At 41.2% G+C, this 16,999-nt stretch overlaps 1 protein-coding gene across 1 annotated transcript in view; it reads right to left on the bottom strand.

Moving 5' to 3' along the window:
• The window catches only part of LOC145402329 (uncharacterized), a 67,007-nt gene that overhangs the window by 14,965 nt on the left and 35,043 nt on the right, over positions 1 to 16,999 (bottom strand). The window contains exons 10-12 of the mRNA XM_080274475.1: positions 12,857 to 12,984; positions 9,760 to 9,866; positions 9,350 to 9,534 (exon numbers count right to left, since the gene is read on the bottom strand). Coding sequence (XP_080130601.1) covers positions 9,350 to 9,534; positions 9,760 to 9,866; positions 12,857 to 12,984 — 420 coding nt within the window. The remainder of the gene's footprint in view (positions 1 to 9,349; positions 9,535 to 9,759; positions 9,867 to 12,856; positions 12,985 to 16,999) is intronic.

The following is a 16,999-nucleotide window of genomic DNA, read 5'->3' as shown; positions in this document are numbered from 1 at the left end:
GGTGAGTGATGAACAGGGTGACAGTGTATGCGTGGATCAAATACTTTGCAATGAAACCCACAATGGATTTGTGAGAAGGACTTTAATGTACTTATGGCATTTATGGATCAGGAAAAAACATACAACAAGATAAAAAGAGAAAGATTGTGGAAGAGCTGTGCATGTATGGTTTCGTTTCGTTTCGTATTTAAAGGCTCCAACATGCTTGCATGCGTTGACCTTGGTCACCTAATGGCGGCTTTCCACACTGCACGATCCATTGCAGCCTCCCTGTTCAGTCCCTTAACCCTGAGGTCACACTTAATGACCTCGTTCCATGTCTTTCTCGGTCTAACCCTCATAACCCCACCCCCAATATTAACACTTCTCATCTTCCTCACCCAATTATCATCCCCCATCCTCTCTAAATGTCCAAAGCATCTCAATCTACCTCTCCTCATCACAACACCAATACACTCCAGTCCCATCCTACCTCTCAACTCTTCCATTGTAAACCCAACCCCCCCGGACCTTGCACGCAGGGACGCACTACACATCCACCTAATCATTGTCATTTCTGTACATCTGAGCTGGCGAATATCCTCCTCCTTTACTGCCCAGGTCTCACTGCCATACAGCATTACACTCTTAACACATGCTGCATACAAAGACCCCTTAGCACGTAGGGAGAGCCCTCTCAATGTCATGAGAGGCAAGAGCTCCCTGAACTTCTTCCAACCACTTCTCACCCTAGCCACTGAGCTAGCTCCAGCCCCACCTTCAGCACACAACATGTCTCCCAAATAACAAACCTCTTCCACACACTCAAGAGATTCACCAGCAAGTTCAATCCTTTCACACCTGACAATCTCCACCTGCTCTCCCCAACATGCCGTACACATAAAATCAGCATTATCTCGCAGTCTACCTCTGATACCATTACATCTCTTGTGCACCCATTTATCACAAACACCGCACAAGATAGAATTACTTCCCACGCCCTTTTGGCAAACTGCACATGGCCACTCTCCCTCGTCTTTGACAGTACCGCCACCAACCCTAGATATCATCACTTTTGTTTTATGTGCATTTACCCTTAAGCCCTTGTGCCCCATACCATCTCTCCACTACCTAAACGTTTCCTACGGCTCCCTTTCATTCTCTGCAATTAACACCAAATCATCAGCATACAACATCTCCCACGAAAGTCCATTTCTAAAGTCACGTGAGAGGGCTTCAAGTACCATGATAAACAACATGGGACTCAAAACTGACCCCTGATGCACACCAACATTCATGGGAAACTCATCATTCAAATCTCCATTCACTCTTACCTGGGTGCGAGCACCCACATATATAAATGGTAAACAGCTGGGTGCTGTTAAGAGCCTTCACAAAGGTAGTGAAGTGTGCATAGGGTAGGTGGGCATATAAGTTAATGGTTCAAGATCAGTGTTGGCATTAACCCCTAAAGACTGCATTTTTCTTAAGCAACCAAGCTGCAATTCAGGGTTGAACTTTTAGCTTTTATCAAGGTAAAATTTTTTCTTACAGATTTCAAGAGCTTGAATTTACACACCTGATAATGCCAATCTATATCTCCAAGGTCCTAATGGTTACCGCAAACCACCCATCAAAGATTATAATAGTCCCCCCTCATGGTAAGAAAGAAAACAAAAAAATATCAGTGGAAACCTAATTTTCACTAGAGAACCTTATCAAAATCAATACGATCAATGTAAAATATGTTTCCACTGATGAAACTAGGTGTAGGAGTCAGTATAAAAAAAAGAAAATCCAAACTTTAAAAATTCAGCAAATTCCTATTTTTTGCTAAAAAAAAAAAAAAAACTCACCAAAATCAATTATATCAATATAAAATATGTTTCTATTTATGAAACTAGGTGCAGGAGTCAGCATGGAAAAAAAAAAAAAAAAAAAGTGAAAGTACACAGACAGGCCAATCATGGTACAGAAATTACCACATCATATTTGGGACAAAGGATAGGGAGAGAGGAAGGTGGAGGTGGGGTGGAGGGGGTCTCTGGTGAGGGTGAGGGGGGATGAGACACCCTCAATGTGGGGGAGGTGATGTGAGGGGTATTATGGTGGGAGGAAACACACATACAAAGCAATCATGGCAGAGAAATTGTCACATCATTCGATATAAATGTGGAGGTGGGGGAGTGAGCGGCATGAGGCCCCCCCCCCCATACAATGCAGATATAGTATTGGTGAGTAGTTTGGGTGGGAGGGGACAAAGCGGGCTGTATCCAATCAGCCACAAGTTGGTGGAGAAGTGGCTGGACAGGGGAGGGAGGTCCCAGAGACCAGGTGAAGGGGTGGGATCTTCCTTCCCACCACCTCATCTCCTAGTTCTGACTGGATAGGAACCATTTACATCATAAATGAGGCTAGCTTAGTGCTCAGCAGTGTATGACAGACCTTCTACAATCATCAATCACAGGACTTGCAAACTGGCGATCGTCAGTCATAGTACTTTAGGGGTTAAACAAGGTTGTGCAATGTCCACATGATTGTTCAATATACATATGAATGGTGAGAGATGTAAAAACATGAGAAACGGGGAAAGGTACAGCATTGGTAATGAATAATAAAGGATGGAGTATCTCAAATCTGGTGAATGTAAAGCAAACCCTCACTATAATCCTGGTACAGAAGATACTGGATTTAATGGACACCAAAAACCTACCAGTCTTTCATTCGCTATAACAAACAATGTCTGCTATAATGGGGTGCAATGGGTCAAAGCAAGTTTCCTTCCCTGTTTACTCCAACCTGCCCTGAAACTGCCCCATCGTGACTGCTGAGTTGCAATAATAGTCTACAGCAGGGGTTCTTAACCTGGGGTCCATGAAGGTCAGAAAAACTGAGAACAATATAGCGAGATTGCATGATGCCGTTTGGCATCATTAAAAAAAAAAAATAATAAAAAAAATAAAAAAAATAAAAAAAGTCTTGAAGAATTCTGGTGTTCGTTGACACAACCCACCCTCGTCTGGTAAAGCAAGCTATCAGTGCGCTAATTCCGTTTGCAACTACATACCTTTGTGAGTCGGGGATTTTAGCACTTGTTTCTATCAAAATGAAAAGTTGAAATCAACTGGATGTCAATGATGACATGCATGCTGCCTTGTCAAAGACCACTCCACAATTTCATCTTATTCAAGCCAAACAGCAACAACAATCCTCTCACTGAAATGAACTTTTGAGCAGACGTAAAGTTTTGTTTTGTTTAATTTGCTCAAATTTGGTGTATTTCATTTTTTCGAGTGGCCATTAGTTTTTGGATGAAAAAAAAAGAACCAAATTCTTTGTAAAGACTGTTTTATACTTTGTGATACACTGTGTGAGGTAGTTTTCAATAAAATAATGTATATTCATTGCATGCAAAATGCTGCATTTGTGCTTATGTGCATTTTTGTAGGGAAGGGGTTCATAGCATTCACCAGATTCTCGAAGGGGTCCGTGATTCAAAAAAGGTTAAGAACCACTGGTCTACAGTAATACCATACTAGTCATGAAGAAGTGGTATGACAGTTTTCTTGCTCACGTAATGCCACTCAGGGATGAGTGAGGCTGGTCACTCTCATCTTAAATGTCAGGACCAACTTGTCTAGCCCCAGGCTCCTATGCTCCTCATGGGCCAACACAGGATTAGATGATGGATGGACGGATGGATGGATGGTTACATTTTTAGCACTAGAATATGCTATTGTATTCATTTATTTTCAAACATGCGCTTGAAATCCCACCAGGAGGGGAGGACCCTCGAATATAAAGGGCTATCGGCTTTAATGGAACTGGCTTTCCTCCAATTGGTCTGTTATAGTGCGGCTTTACTGTGGATGATGCACTGCTGTTTGCAAATTATGAACAAGAGTCTGGTAGACTTGTGCAGAGTTTTGTAGATGTCTGTAAGTGCTGTGCCTTGAAGGTTAATGCAGATAACAGTAAAGTGATGATTACTGAGAGAGAAGATGATTCTCAGTGTGATGATATGGTGAATGAAGAGAGAGCCCAAGTATCTAGGTGTAGTGATAAAAAATAGAGGTAAATAAACAAAAGAAGAAGAGAGTAGAGTGGCACAAGGAAGGAGTGATTCAAGCTCCGAAGGCCTTGACAAAAAGCAGAGGCCTGAGTGTGGAAGATGCAAGATGCTTGCATGAAGGAGCTTTAATGTCTACTCAAACATACGCATGTAAGACTGTGGTACATTCATTCGTTTTTTGAAGGCTCCAACATGCTTGCATGCATTGGCCTTGGTCATCTAATGGCAGCTCTCCATGTTGCTTGATCTCTGGCAGCTTCCCTATTCTGTCCCTTATCCCAGAGGTCACACTCAATGATCTTGTCCCAAGTCTTTTTCGGTCTACCTCTCACAACCCTAACTCTAACATTAACACTTCTCACTTCTGCACCCAATTATCATCCCCCATCCTCTCCACATGCCCAAACCATCTCAATCTACCCCTCCTCATGACAACACCAATACACTCCAGTCCCATCCTACCCCTCAACTCTTCCATCATAAACCTAGCCCCCCCAAACCTTGTTCTCAGGGACACAATGTACATCCACCTAATCATTGTCATTTCTGTAAGTTTGTGCCTGCGAATACCCTCTTCCTTTACTGCTCACGTCTCACTACCATATAGCATTGAACTCCTACCATAAGTTGCAAACAAAGATCCCTAAGCACAGAGGAAGAGCTCTCTCAATGTCAGGAGAGGCAACAGCTCCCTGAACTTCTTCCAACCACTCCTCACTCCACCTCCAGAACATAACATCGTCTCTCAAATAACAAAACTCTTCCAAACACTCAAAGAGACTCACCAGCAAGTTCAATCCTTTCACCCCTGACAATTTCCACCTGGTCTCCCTGACACACTGCACACACAAAATCAGCATTATCTCACAGTCTACCTCTGATACCACTACATCTCTTATGCACCCACTTATCACAGACACTGCACAAGATGGAATTACTTCCCACGCCCTTGTGGCAAGTTGCACATGGCCACTCTCTCTCTCTTCTTTGACAGTACCACCACCAGCCCTAGATACCATCACTTTCATTTTATCTGCACTTACTCTTAACCCCTTCTTTACCAAATTTCCGAAAAGTGTACCCCTGTACTCAAAATGAAATTTCAGCAGCGGAACCGAATACGTTCATGAGTACTAGGGTACTCACGATCATTATAGGGGCCTCTTGGGCTTCCTCTTCCTCGATCTGGGTGCTTTGTGATCTCATGTGTGATGACATATGGCAACTCTGTCACTGATGCTGCACTCCCCTGCCATGGGGCATGGTTTTATGAAAATGACTCAGATATGTTGTATAGGTCATTGTACTCTATATATTTTGAATCTGGTATATATAATGACCTATAACACGTGATATAACATAGCCAGATAATGCTTCTTGGTAAGGGGACTCTCGCTAGCTTAGTAACAGTGGTGGTACCACAGGAAAGTGTGTGGAAGCACGCCACAGTGTTTTTCAAGCAGCCGCACATGTCAGTGCGACTCTGGGCAAAGGCTTCACAGCCTGCTATCAAGGCCCAGCAGTCCTCCTACATACCATACACCTCTACATGTCACCACTTCGGCGCTAACACCCACCGTCCATATTGAATACATGCTAGGGCTGTCTCATACAGGACTGGTGTATTGGTATCAGCAGGGGTATTTTTAAGACATGTCGGCGGGTCTTTTGGTAGATCAGTAAAGCCTGATTTAATGAAATTCAAATCCTTAAACTGTTCCCTGCCCCAACCGGGATTCGAACCTGGGTCCGTGAGGACTGCAGACCACCTCTCTACCGATTGAGCCACCGCCTCAATATATATATATACAGTACAGTATATTATATATATATATATATATATATATATATATATATATATATATATATATATATATATATATATATATTCCACCTTTACTAAAGTACATGACCACCTGAAACACCACATACTACCACCATACAACTATGTAAATGAATATCAATCATAAAACATACCGTAAGATGGAGCTATTCGATTCACCTGGGGCAATTAAGACTCAATAAAAGGTAATGAGACTCAGGTGGTCCAGACAGTGTAAACAATGTTATATTTGACTTTTTTATATGGTACCGGTACTATATTCAACAATTACTAACTAAAGCTTTCGACAGAGTCTGGCACCAATCCCTGTAGTCCAAACTCCCTTGCTATGGACTAAACTCTTTTGTTCCTCTGATTTCCTCATATCTCAACAATAGAAAAAGAAGAGTAAAGGTAGATGATGTATATTCCACTTTCCACTCAGTTAACACCGGTGTGCCGCAGGGATCAGTTCTAGCACCAACCCTGTTCCTCATTCATATTAATGATCTCTTATGTGTCACCCACAATCCCATCCATTCATATGCAGATGACTCAACACTTCATAGTTCATTCACACTCAGACATCCATTTACAAAGTCCGATATCTCTAACTCTCACCTCAGTACAGCCATCTCTATAAATGAAGACTTATCCATGATCAGTGAATGGGGACAAAAGAACCTTATCTCATTTAATGCTAATAAAACTAAATATATCCATCCATCCATTGCCAGACGCCATGTATCCCAAACGGGGTGGTCAAGCGCTTAGAGTTAATTGTTTTACAGGGAGGGGCACTAATCCTCCACCAACCCCACTTGACACGTAGGGATGCCAACAGCATCTGGTGTTCCCAGGCGGTCACCCATCCAAGTACTAACCAGACCCAACGTTACAATTTACTAATAGGCAGGTATTGCCAGAATCGTATATTACCTTCAATCCTACAAATATCCCAGTTTCCAAAAGTATTGAAATTCTCCGCGTCTCGCTTAACAATACCCTCAGCTGGACCTCTCATGTTAGATCACTTGCTAAAACCGCCTCAAGGAAACTTGGATTATTGTACAGAGTCCGTAACTTCTTCACTGATGAGCAGTTAGTTATAATTTATAAGAGTCATGTGCGCTCTCAGTTTGAATATTGCTCACTATTGTGGAGCGGATGTGGAGAGGTTGCATTAAAACAAGTAAACAAGATTCAGAAGAAAGCTGTTCGAATTATTAATAACCCTGCTATTACTAATAAACTACCTCCCCTACAAATAAAAAGGAATGTTGCCTCCCTTGCATTATTTTACAGATATTTCTATAGCAAATGCTCAGATGAAGTTGCATCCATGGTGCCACCTCTCTATGCCTTCCCCTCATGCTACACAGGCAGCTGGCAGCGCTCATGACTAGAATGTCACTCAGCCATACTGCAGAACTTCCGCCTATCAGAATTCTTTCATTCCCCGAACTGCATCTCTCTGGAATTCGCTTCCCCAGAGCTGTTTCTCTCCAAACTTCAACCTACTGCTGTTCAAGTCAAACTGTTACAGATATTTTATGAACAAAGGACACCAGTAATCTGGTGCATGGATTTTTTTTTTTTTTTTTTTTTCCATTTGTTTTTCCTTCCTCTGTTAAAAAAAAAAAAAAAAAAAAAAAAAAAAAAAATGAAATTTAGGGATAGCATGCTGAAGGTAAGTGACCTGTGATCAATTTTTCATTCCTGGTATTTTCAGATTATTTTTGAACTGTGATTTACAACAATAATGACAAGATTTACTGTATTATCCTCTGCTGTCCCTTGAATATATAATTACAAGCTAACTGCCACTGATGTTCATCCACCTACCAAAGTAAGTTAACTGCTTTCGTTTATATAATACAGTATTATGATTTTAGACTAATGGGACAATTTGACTTGGCACTTTGGGGCAATTTGACACTTTGGGACAATTTATGTCCTGCAAAATTGTCAAGTACCATCTGGACAGTTGTTGACACTACATCACGGATTTCAAAGATAATCTCACAGATACAGACTAGGTAGATGGCTTCCTGAAGAGACATAAAGACTTTCTGTCCTCCACAATGTGCCAAAATATTTCAAGGAAGCGGGCTGCTGTCTCTGAAGAGGTGGTAATGGCCTATTTTAAAAAGCAAGAAGAGTCTAAGGAGAGTACCTCCTGCAAATATCATTAACTATGACGAAACCAACATCACGGATGATCCTAAAGGAAAGTTCCAGATACTCCGGTGTGGTATAAACCATGCAGAGTGTATCATGCATACAACGAAGAGTTCAACATCCATCGCGTTCTCCATCACTGCCAGTGGAAAGCACCTTAGTCCATATGTTGTTTACAAGGCTGAATGCTTGCAGCAATCATGGATTGAAGGAGGACCAATCGACGTATATAACCCAATGTCTTCTGGCTGGTTTGATTTGAACTGAAGCAAGGGGAGTGGAGAGGTGGGTCTCTTGAAGGAACACAACCAAAGGACAATACTGGGCAAGAGCACATCGAAGGTTGGAGCAATTAGAATGAAAACTTTGTTTCACTCAAGGAAAGCCCACCGAGTCCAACTGCCCCACATCAGGTGTTGATAAACATTATTTTTATTTTTCAAATATGTCTTTTCTATGTTTTCCTATGTTAACATCCATTTTCACATATGAAGTTGGATCACTTCTGTTTCATTACCCATACGGTACGCTTTTTAAATGCCCTAAACGTTCCACTAAAAACCTTAGTACAACAAAAAAATAGCCAAAAGTGAATCAAGTAGCCCCATTTTATGGCACTGAAAAAGTAAATTTCAGGTGTTACTTCAGGAATGTGACTAAAGAATATTCAGGTCAAGCTGCACTTGTATTTCCTCCCAGACTTAAATTAGTATCAAAGCAACAAATTACGGTAGGTGGTGGCAACCATCATTTACCCAACTGATGTAGTGCTACCTAATTCTTCCTTCACCTTTAGCATTCATTTCCTGTCTCTGCCCTCCTCTCTTCATATTTCTTTCATCTTTCCTGTCACTTTTTATTCTTCTTTCCTTTTCAGGTGGCTTTAAATTAAGTGACAAGCTTAATGGTTTCCTGTAAGCCAGGAAACCATTTATAACATTGGGTGGTAGCCATACAACCAACTCATATTCCCTATGTATTAACAAGTAGGTTGGTGGAGGGTTAGTGTCCCTCCTCGTAAAACAACAAACTCAAAGTCAAATGGTCACCCCTTGTCAGGATTATAGCATCTGGTTATAGATAGATGGAAAGCAACAAATGCAAATACAAACATAGATACCTGTAGCAAAGGTACATTACCACCATCATATCATTCTCATTATTACAAACACTTTCTGAGTCTGAGTTAGTGATGCCTATATCATACAGTACAGTACTTGTGATTCCTGTTGCATGAACTTATACATATCTTGTCATGCTGCTATACAGAAACTTTACTGACAATTTATAAATACCTCTTTTATCAAATGGTAACTTATTCAGCCTATACTCTTTGCGAGCGATGTATCCACGAGCTAGTGCTTGGAGTTTGGTTGCTGCAATCTCCATTATCTTGGTGACAGACAGTCCACCTGCTTCCATCAACACTTCAGCCACCTCAAGATGTTCTGACACATAGGCACAATCCAAAGCTGTATATCTAGACCGTGAGAAGGTTGCATTAATGTTATATGTCACAAAGTGTAATGTGACTCTACTTTCAGATCTATATACATGTATATGTATATATATAAATACAACAGTTATTGTAAGTTCTTTACTAGTAAATCAAAGAACAAATAATGTATAAAATTTTTACTAAGTTATAACTGATAGAATGCTCACTTATTAAAGTGCCACACTGAAAGGTACTACAAAACTCTACCTGTCTGAAGTTGACTGTGTGTAATTAGGATAGGCATGAAAGTCAAGCAAGGTGTTAACAGCTCCCAAGTGGCCTTGCTGTGCTGCCCAATGTAGTGGACTCTGGCCCTGAACAAACAATACAATCCATGCATTCTTATTAAACAAACACTGATGAAATATGTGGATATAAAGGATTATGCATTATAAACAAAATAAATGAAAAAATAAATAAATATACAATATATACTGTCATTATATAACTCTGCACACACCTGCACCCACCTACACCCACACTCACACACATGTCCTGAGAGGCAATGGCATAAATCTGGGAACTGAAAGAGGAGGAAATTTGGGAACTGATAGACGAGGTAATATTTACTGGGCTTAACAAGAGGGAAAGGTTATTTTTAAGTATTGTTCAACGTGTCTATATGGCTCAGTGGGTTAGAGCGCTCTCACCAAAGGGTTGGAGGTTCGATTCCACCCAAGGGTCACTGGTAGACACCAGGAAGGGCATCTGGTCATAAAGTGCTAAACGCTCCAAAGCCAAAGTCCTCTGCCCTGGGGCAACGCCTTAGCCCTTATTGACATAAGGGGACACAGCGTGAAACTCAAATTAGTTAAATCAGACACAGGTTGTGGCTTCCTCATGTTCATTAGCTTAAAACTTCTGTCACAAATGGCAATTTCCAGCATACAATTAACGAATCACAAAGCAGCTTGGAAAATATCAGAAGGAAAGTTCATATCACCGTTTCTGGTCAGTGAACAAAATGATGGATAAACATGTTACTTGGTGGAGAAGGCATGAAATTGTTCTACAGCTACCAAATATATATTTTTATCATTAAGTAAAATACAATGATCTCTTGGTTACTGCACATAATTGATATTGAACATGGTACATGATAATGGAATTGTGCAATAATGAATACACAGAACCTATAGGATTTATCCCAATTGGTTCCAGGCAACCCAACCTCCAATCCCAATTATCCCTTTTATGGCAATATAGACCCAATAAATACAGTACATAATGTTATGGTGACTGCCAGAAACACATATTGGAATGGTGAGCTTAATAGAAAGTGATAAGATTATGCAAATACAATCCCATTTTAATTTTACTGTACATGTACTTTGTAATAGCCATTGTACTATGCAGTATTACTGTACTGTACATATTTCATATTCTATCACATATCTATGGTGCTTTAGGGAAGGAGAGACCATTTAAGCTGTTACTGTATTTTATACAATATAGTACGTATAACTTCAAACAGTTATCATTTATCAATAAACTGCAAATTAATTTTGATGCATGAGGAATATAGTAAACCCTCACTATATCGAACCTTATCAATCCAAACTTCAGGTATACTAACCTCTATAAGCATATCGAACAATCTTCAAAAAAAGGTAGATTTACTGAGGTGATGCAGCCACCAGCATGAACGAGTGGTGTATGAACGGTAAGTTTTTTTCTCTTAATGACTGAAAACATTTATCTATATACGACTGAGGTACACAATGTAAACCCACGTAAAACTTCATAAATTTGTGCCATGTATAATACCACCAGGAATGCATTTACCAGTAGTAGTAGTAGTTGTTTTCTAGGCAGTCTGGCCGAACAGCCCCGAGTCCCTTAGGAAGACCATGGCCGAGACCAGGCTTTCCCACAGAGCTCTCAGAGAGTGTATGTTGTGTTGTTGGCATAGGTGATTGTGTGCAATGCAGTCTTCAGTAATGTGCTTAATAGTATGGGATGCTGTGTTGCATCCTGGACAGGTATCAGCGACGGAGTCATCCAGCCTCTTCTGGTAGCTTAAGAGGGCTGGATGGTGCCCACATCTCAGCCTGGCCAGGTGGACCCTGTCCTCACGAGGGAGATAGGATTCAGAAGGATGGATGTCAGGAGGCCGTGCATGCAGCTGTGTGTTGTCTTTAAGTGACTGAATGAAGCGGCGAGTGATCTGATCGTGGATATGCTTCTGGAAGCTGGTCTGAGGTGGGCGAGGGGGGAGAGTTGACAGTATTTGCGTATGGTATCGTGTGCTGGGTGTTGTTTTGATGTTCCTTGGTGTGGGATGATGTGCTGCCATGTAATATAGTGGATGTTGTGGGTTTGTGGAGGCTGCAGCAAGAAATTGGGTGCCTCTCATGTCTAGGTGATCCTTGACTTTGAGGACTTTGGTTTCTTGATGTAGGTGGTCTGTGGGTGTAGTAGCTGTGCAGCCTGTGATTATTTTTAGGGCCTTGTTCTGTATGGCCTGTAGAATGTTGTAGTGTGTATTGGTGAGGTTAGAAGCCCAGGCAGGGATAGCATAATTCATCACTGAACATATGTATTGTTTGTATACTGTGGTGGTGGTTTCTTTGTTGTGTCCGAATGTTATATGGGCAAGTGACCTCAAAGCACTGAGTCTTGGTGTTATTTTATTTTTAATGTTTGTGATGTGTTGTTTAAATGACACTGATGTACTGTATGTTACATCAAGGATTTTTTTTTTTTTGGGGGGAGTGTTGTTTATGGTAAGGTGTGGGATGTGACTGTGTTCTGCTGTCCAGTTTGTGAGAAGGGTCACTGTAGATTTGACTGGGGCTATTTTGAGCCTGTTTGTGGTGAACCAATCATGTAGTGTGTTGAGGTAAGGTTGAATGATGTGTGCAGCTGTGTTTGAGTTTTGGTGCATACATGTAAGTGTCATATCATCTGCATGGGAGGCTATGTGTATCTGTGGTGTGTGGGGTGTGGGTATGTCGTGCATGTATACGTTAAAGAGTGTAGAGGACAAAGCAGATCCTTGTACTTATCAGTAATTAGATTTGGCATAAATCGAACCTGGGGTCGTTTTCGTCCCCCGCTCCCCAACAAATGAACATCGGCTATATGTACTGTATATTATCAGCTTTTCCACTCAAATAGTCTGATGTACTGTGGGTTCACTGTATTTGTAATTTTTAGTACTTGGGTTTCTTGGGAGCCTAACTCCTGTGAATTTTGTAGGTCTGTTGCACTTTAATGGAATAAATTAAAAGATTCAGAAGCAGTAAATGACCCAGATTAACAGAAAGTGTTAGTGGCATTATGAAGTATAGTACAGGTATACCTGATAATCCCTGGCATTAACATCACCTCGATTCTCCAGCAACAGAAACATGATATCCGTCAGACCTCGAAAAGCTGCCATGTGGAGGGGTGTCCGACCATAGTAATCCTGAATGTTCACTGATGTACCTGTTGATGAAAATAAGACAGCTGTGGTGAATTCAGAGAAAGCTGTGACAACTTAGATTGGAAGACACTGAGTGCAAAACAGGGATCCAAGTTATTCAATGCTTTACAATGGCTGACCATTAATAACAACGGACTATGTTAATATTAGGGTCTCAAGTAGGCCCTACAGTCTTGTGACTGACAACAATCATATGCTTGTGTTTTGGATTAACTGGGCCCTACTTAAGGTGCCTGATTAAAATATATACTGTGCTATTCCTGATGAACTCAGCCTTAGCTAAACACTTAATACACTGGGTGTTACTTTGCACTTGGTGTCTTCCTCTTTAAGGAAGAGTTGATGATGCCATAATGCTGTATGGGGTGGCCACAAAATGGCCACAAACAAATTGTCTCCACATCACCCTGTCCTTCGCTTTTTGGCTGCTTTCCCTCCAATGAACACCCCCTTCTCTCTATTCCTCCATCTCATCCTTGATCTCCTCCTCTCCCTTACACATATATATTCTAATCAGTCTCACATTCTTAACACTTTCAAGTCCATCCACATATTACAATGCTCCTTTACTTTCTCATTAGTCTAGCTGTCTCTCCACTTAACTCCACATGCTCCTTATGAATAACTCATTTCCACTTTTCTCCCTCATGACTTGTGTCCTTCCAACGGGGACCAAGCGAATGGAAATCTGAGTGCAGTATCCACATTCACATAGTTCCAAATTGCCACATTCAGTCACCTGCAGAGACAAACTGGGCATTCTTCAAAAAAATCACTCCAATTGGGCATTCTTCAAAAACATCCATTGCATTCAAGAAGCATCTAGAAACACGTGACAGTGTTGATGGGGTTCCCTGTGATGCTTTGTTTCTGCCTGCACAATGCTTCCTGCACTTTTCCATGTGGCCCACACACCTGCTCCCCTTGCCTCTGTCCCAGTCTCATTCAGGTCGCACCAGATGCCTCAGTCACGCAGTAGTCACTGCCACATACAGTTTTACTCATGTCAAACTCTCCAATCATTTAAACACAGTGCAACTAAAAGAGCATTAAACAGTTCTTTATATGCAAATGGTAAAAAATAGGGAAGAGACAGCAGCCTCAAAAATAAATACAAGGTCTGCTCAGAAAGAATCCGACCTTCGAATCTAAAAAAACTAATAGCCAACCTGTTAAGCTAGGACATTAATCACCCTCAACATAAGCCCATTCTGACTTGACACATGTAGCCCAGCTTTCTTTGCACTGCCTGAAACTTTCTTCAAAGTCGGTTTCCTGTATCTCCTGCAGATGCTTTGTCACATTCACCGTGATCTCTTCTGTCAGATGAACGTTGCTCAAGGCATGTTGGAGAGTGCAAATCATGATCCAGGCTTTCTGAAGACTGTTATCATTGAAGATGAGACTTCGGTGTATGGATGCGACCCAGAAACCTGAGCATAGTCATCCTGGTGGAAGCATGCAGGGTCACATCAGCCAAAAAAAAGCACGACAGGCCCGCAGCAAGGTGAAATGCACTCACATGCTGACACCTTTTTTCAAAGGTGTTATGTATCACAAATACGCACCAGAAGGTCAGACTGTCAACCAACATTACTAGCCTGACATTATCCGTCGTCTTTGTGACACAGTTCGGCGGAAGAGACCAGACCTTTGGAAGGTGGCAAGTCGGAATCTGCACTACGATAACGCTCCTGCCCATTCTTCTCAACTGATTCAGGAATTTTTGGCCAAGCACAACATCCCACAGGTCCGGCAGGCTCCCTACTCACCAGACATGGTTCCCTGTGACTTCTGATTATTCCCCAAGCTCAAAACTCGGCTGAAGGGTTCCTGATTTGAAACGAGAGAAGGGATCACGGTGAATGTGACGAAGCACATGCAGGAGATACTGAAAACTTCCTTTGAAAAATGTTTCAAACAGTGAAAAGAATGCTGAGCTATGTGCGTCATCAGAAGGAACCTACTTTGAGGGGGATTACTGTACTAGTTTAACAGGTTAGCTATTTATTTTTTCAGAGTCTCAGGTCTGATACTTTCTTAACAAACCTTGTAAATAAATAAATAAATAAATAAAGACAGAATATCAGTTATAATTTTTTTAGGGGCCCTTCATTATGAACTCTACTGTCCCATACCTGTCAGGGACCACTTAACCTTTATGCAAATAGGCATCCAGGCAGCACCAGGCTGTTTCCTTTGTGTTAGGTACATAGCTAGTCACCTGCTTCTCGCTCTACTCTTTTCCATGGAAAATAATACAATTTACTTACACTCAATTCGTGTATCAATTTCTTTCTTTATTTTTTCCCCACATGGTATAGTGATCCTTCTTGGTCTTTGAGATTAAAGATGTACATGCTGAACACTTAGATATCATGAAATAATGAAAGAGAATTGCAATCTTTCATGCATGACTTCACTGCACACGATGACTGATGAGCAGTCATGAGCACATGTACCGAGTGGTGTCACACGACATGCTAACGTAAGGAGTATGAAGGTAAACAAACCCTTCAAAACTTGACAGGTAGTTAGTTAACTTCATGAAAAGAGAAAGTACTGATATCCAGCCAATAAATTTTGCTTTTTCTCAGACTTCCACTGCAAAAGATAGGTAGTTAACAATGCATTACAGTAAACAAGGTATAATTTTTTATACCACAATATACAATGGCCATGTTAACAAGTGCTTCCATATGGCAAGCGTACTGTACTGCAACTGCAGGGTCCCATCGGGGAGTATGACCAGGATTCACTGAAATTCCAAATTTACAGGAATCTCTGTAACATAAACCCTACAAGCTTGGAGGGTCTACTGTACTGTCAAGCAGAGACTTTTTAATTCCCATGCTCACTTCCCTACTCATTATAACTTTTCAGTGAACCAGCAACAATCTTTCTTCCCTTTCCTTTCAAGCACTTCATCCTCTAAACTTCCGTTCTTACTCATTACATTACATTTGTACAGTACACTTGAATGAACTCAAATTTAAATATTTAATGTGCATTTAAAAATTACACTCCCTAATTAAACAACTTAAGACAGTGTCCATCCATCCATCCATCATCCAATCCTACATTACCCCATGAGGTGCATAGGAGCCAGGGGCTAAGAAAGTTGGTCTTGACATATTAGATGAGAGTGACCAGCCTCACCCATCCTTGAGTGGCATTACGCGAGCAATAAACACCAACCACCCCTTGGATATAAACCTTCACCGTCTCAATCAGATTGAAGCACTGTAATTAACCACTAAACCACCAGGCGCCATTTGGTTATGTGGTTACCATACAGCATAGTACAAGTAAATAGTTTCCTGGTGTATAGGAAAACATTTGGATTGTCACTCAGCATATAGTCACTCATAGGCAGAAGAAAGAGAAAAGAATGAAGGAAAGAAAGACAGAAGAGGACGTGTAAAGTCACCCACAGGCAGAAAGACGAGGAAAAAATGAAAGAAAAAAAACTTATAGAGGAGTAAAACTTTTACCCAAAAAAATATGGCAGGTAAAAAAAAAAAAAAAAAAAAAAAATATTCATTTACCTTTCTACCTATCTACTGCCAGACGCCAATATCCAGTAGTAAGGGGTGGCCACAAACAAATCGCTTCCATGTCGTCCTGTCCAATGCCATTTCATTGCCCTGCTTCCAGCTTACACCTCCCTCTCTTATATACCTCTCCACTCCATCCCTCCATTTTATCCTTGGCCTCCCCTTCCCTCTCTCTCCCTCCACCTCACTCACATACACTCTCCTCATCAGTTTCTCACTCTCCATCCTCTCCACATGACCAAAACACCTCAATGTGTTTCTCCTAATGCTTCCTATCACACCCACATCCACACCACAATGCTCCTTCACTTCCTCATTCATCAGTCTGTCTCTCCATATGAATCCACTTGCTCCTCTCAAATAACTCATTTCTGCTGCTCTCACTCCTGACTTCTGTCCCTTTAACAACATCCAAGCATCACTTCCATATGTCAGAGTTGGTATAACGATACTGTCATGT

This window comes from Coenobita brevimanus, chromosome 6 (assembly GCF_032717465.1).
Source record: "Coenobita brevimanus isolate Jiangsu-jjx chromosome 6, ASM3271746v2, whole genome shotgun sequence".
Lineage (NCBI taxonomy): Eukaryota > Metazoa > Arthropoda > Malacostraca > Decapoda > Coenobitidae > Coenobita > Coenobita brevimanus.
This window is presented reverse-complemented; position numbering and strand designations above follow the sequence as displayed.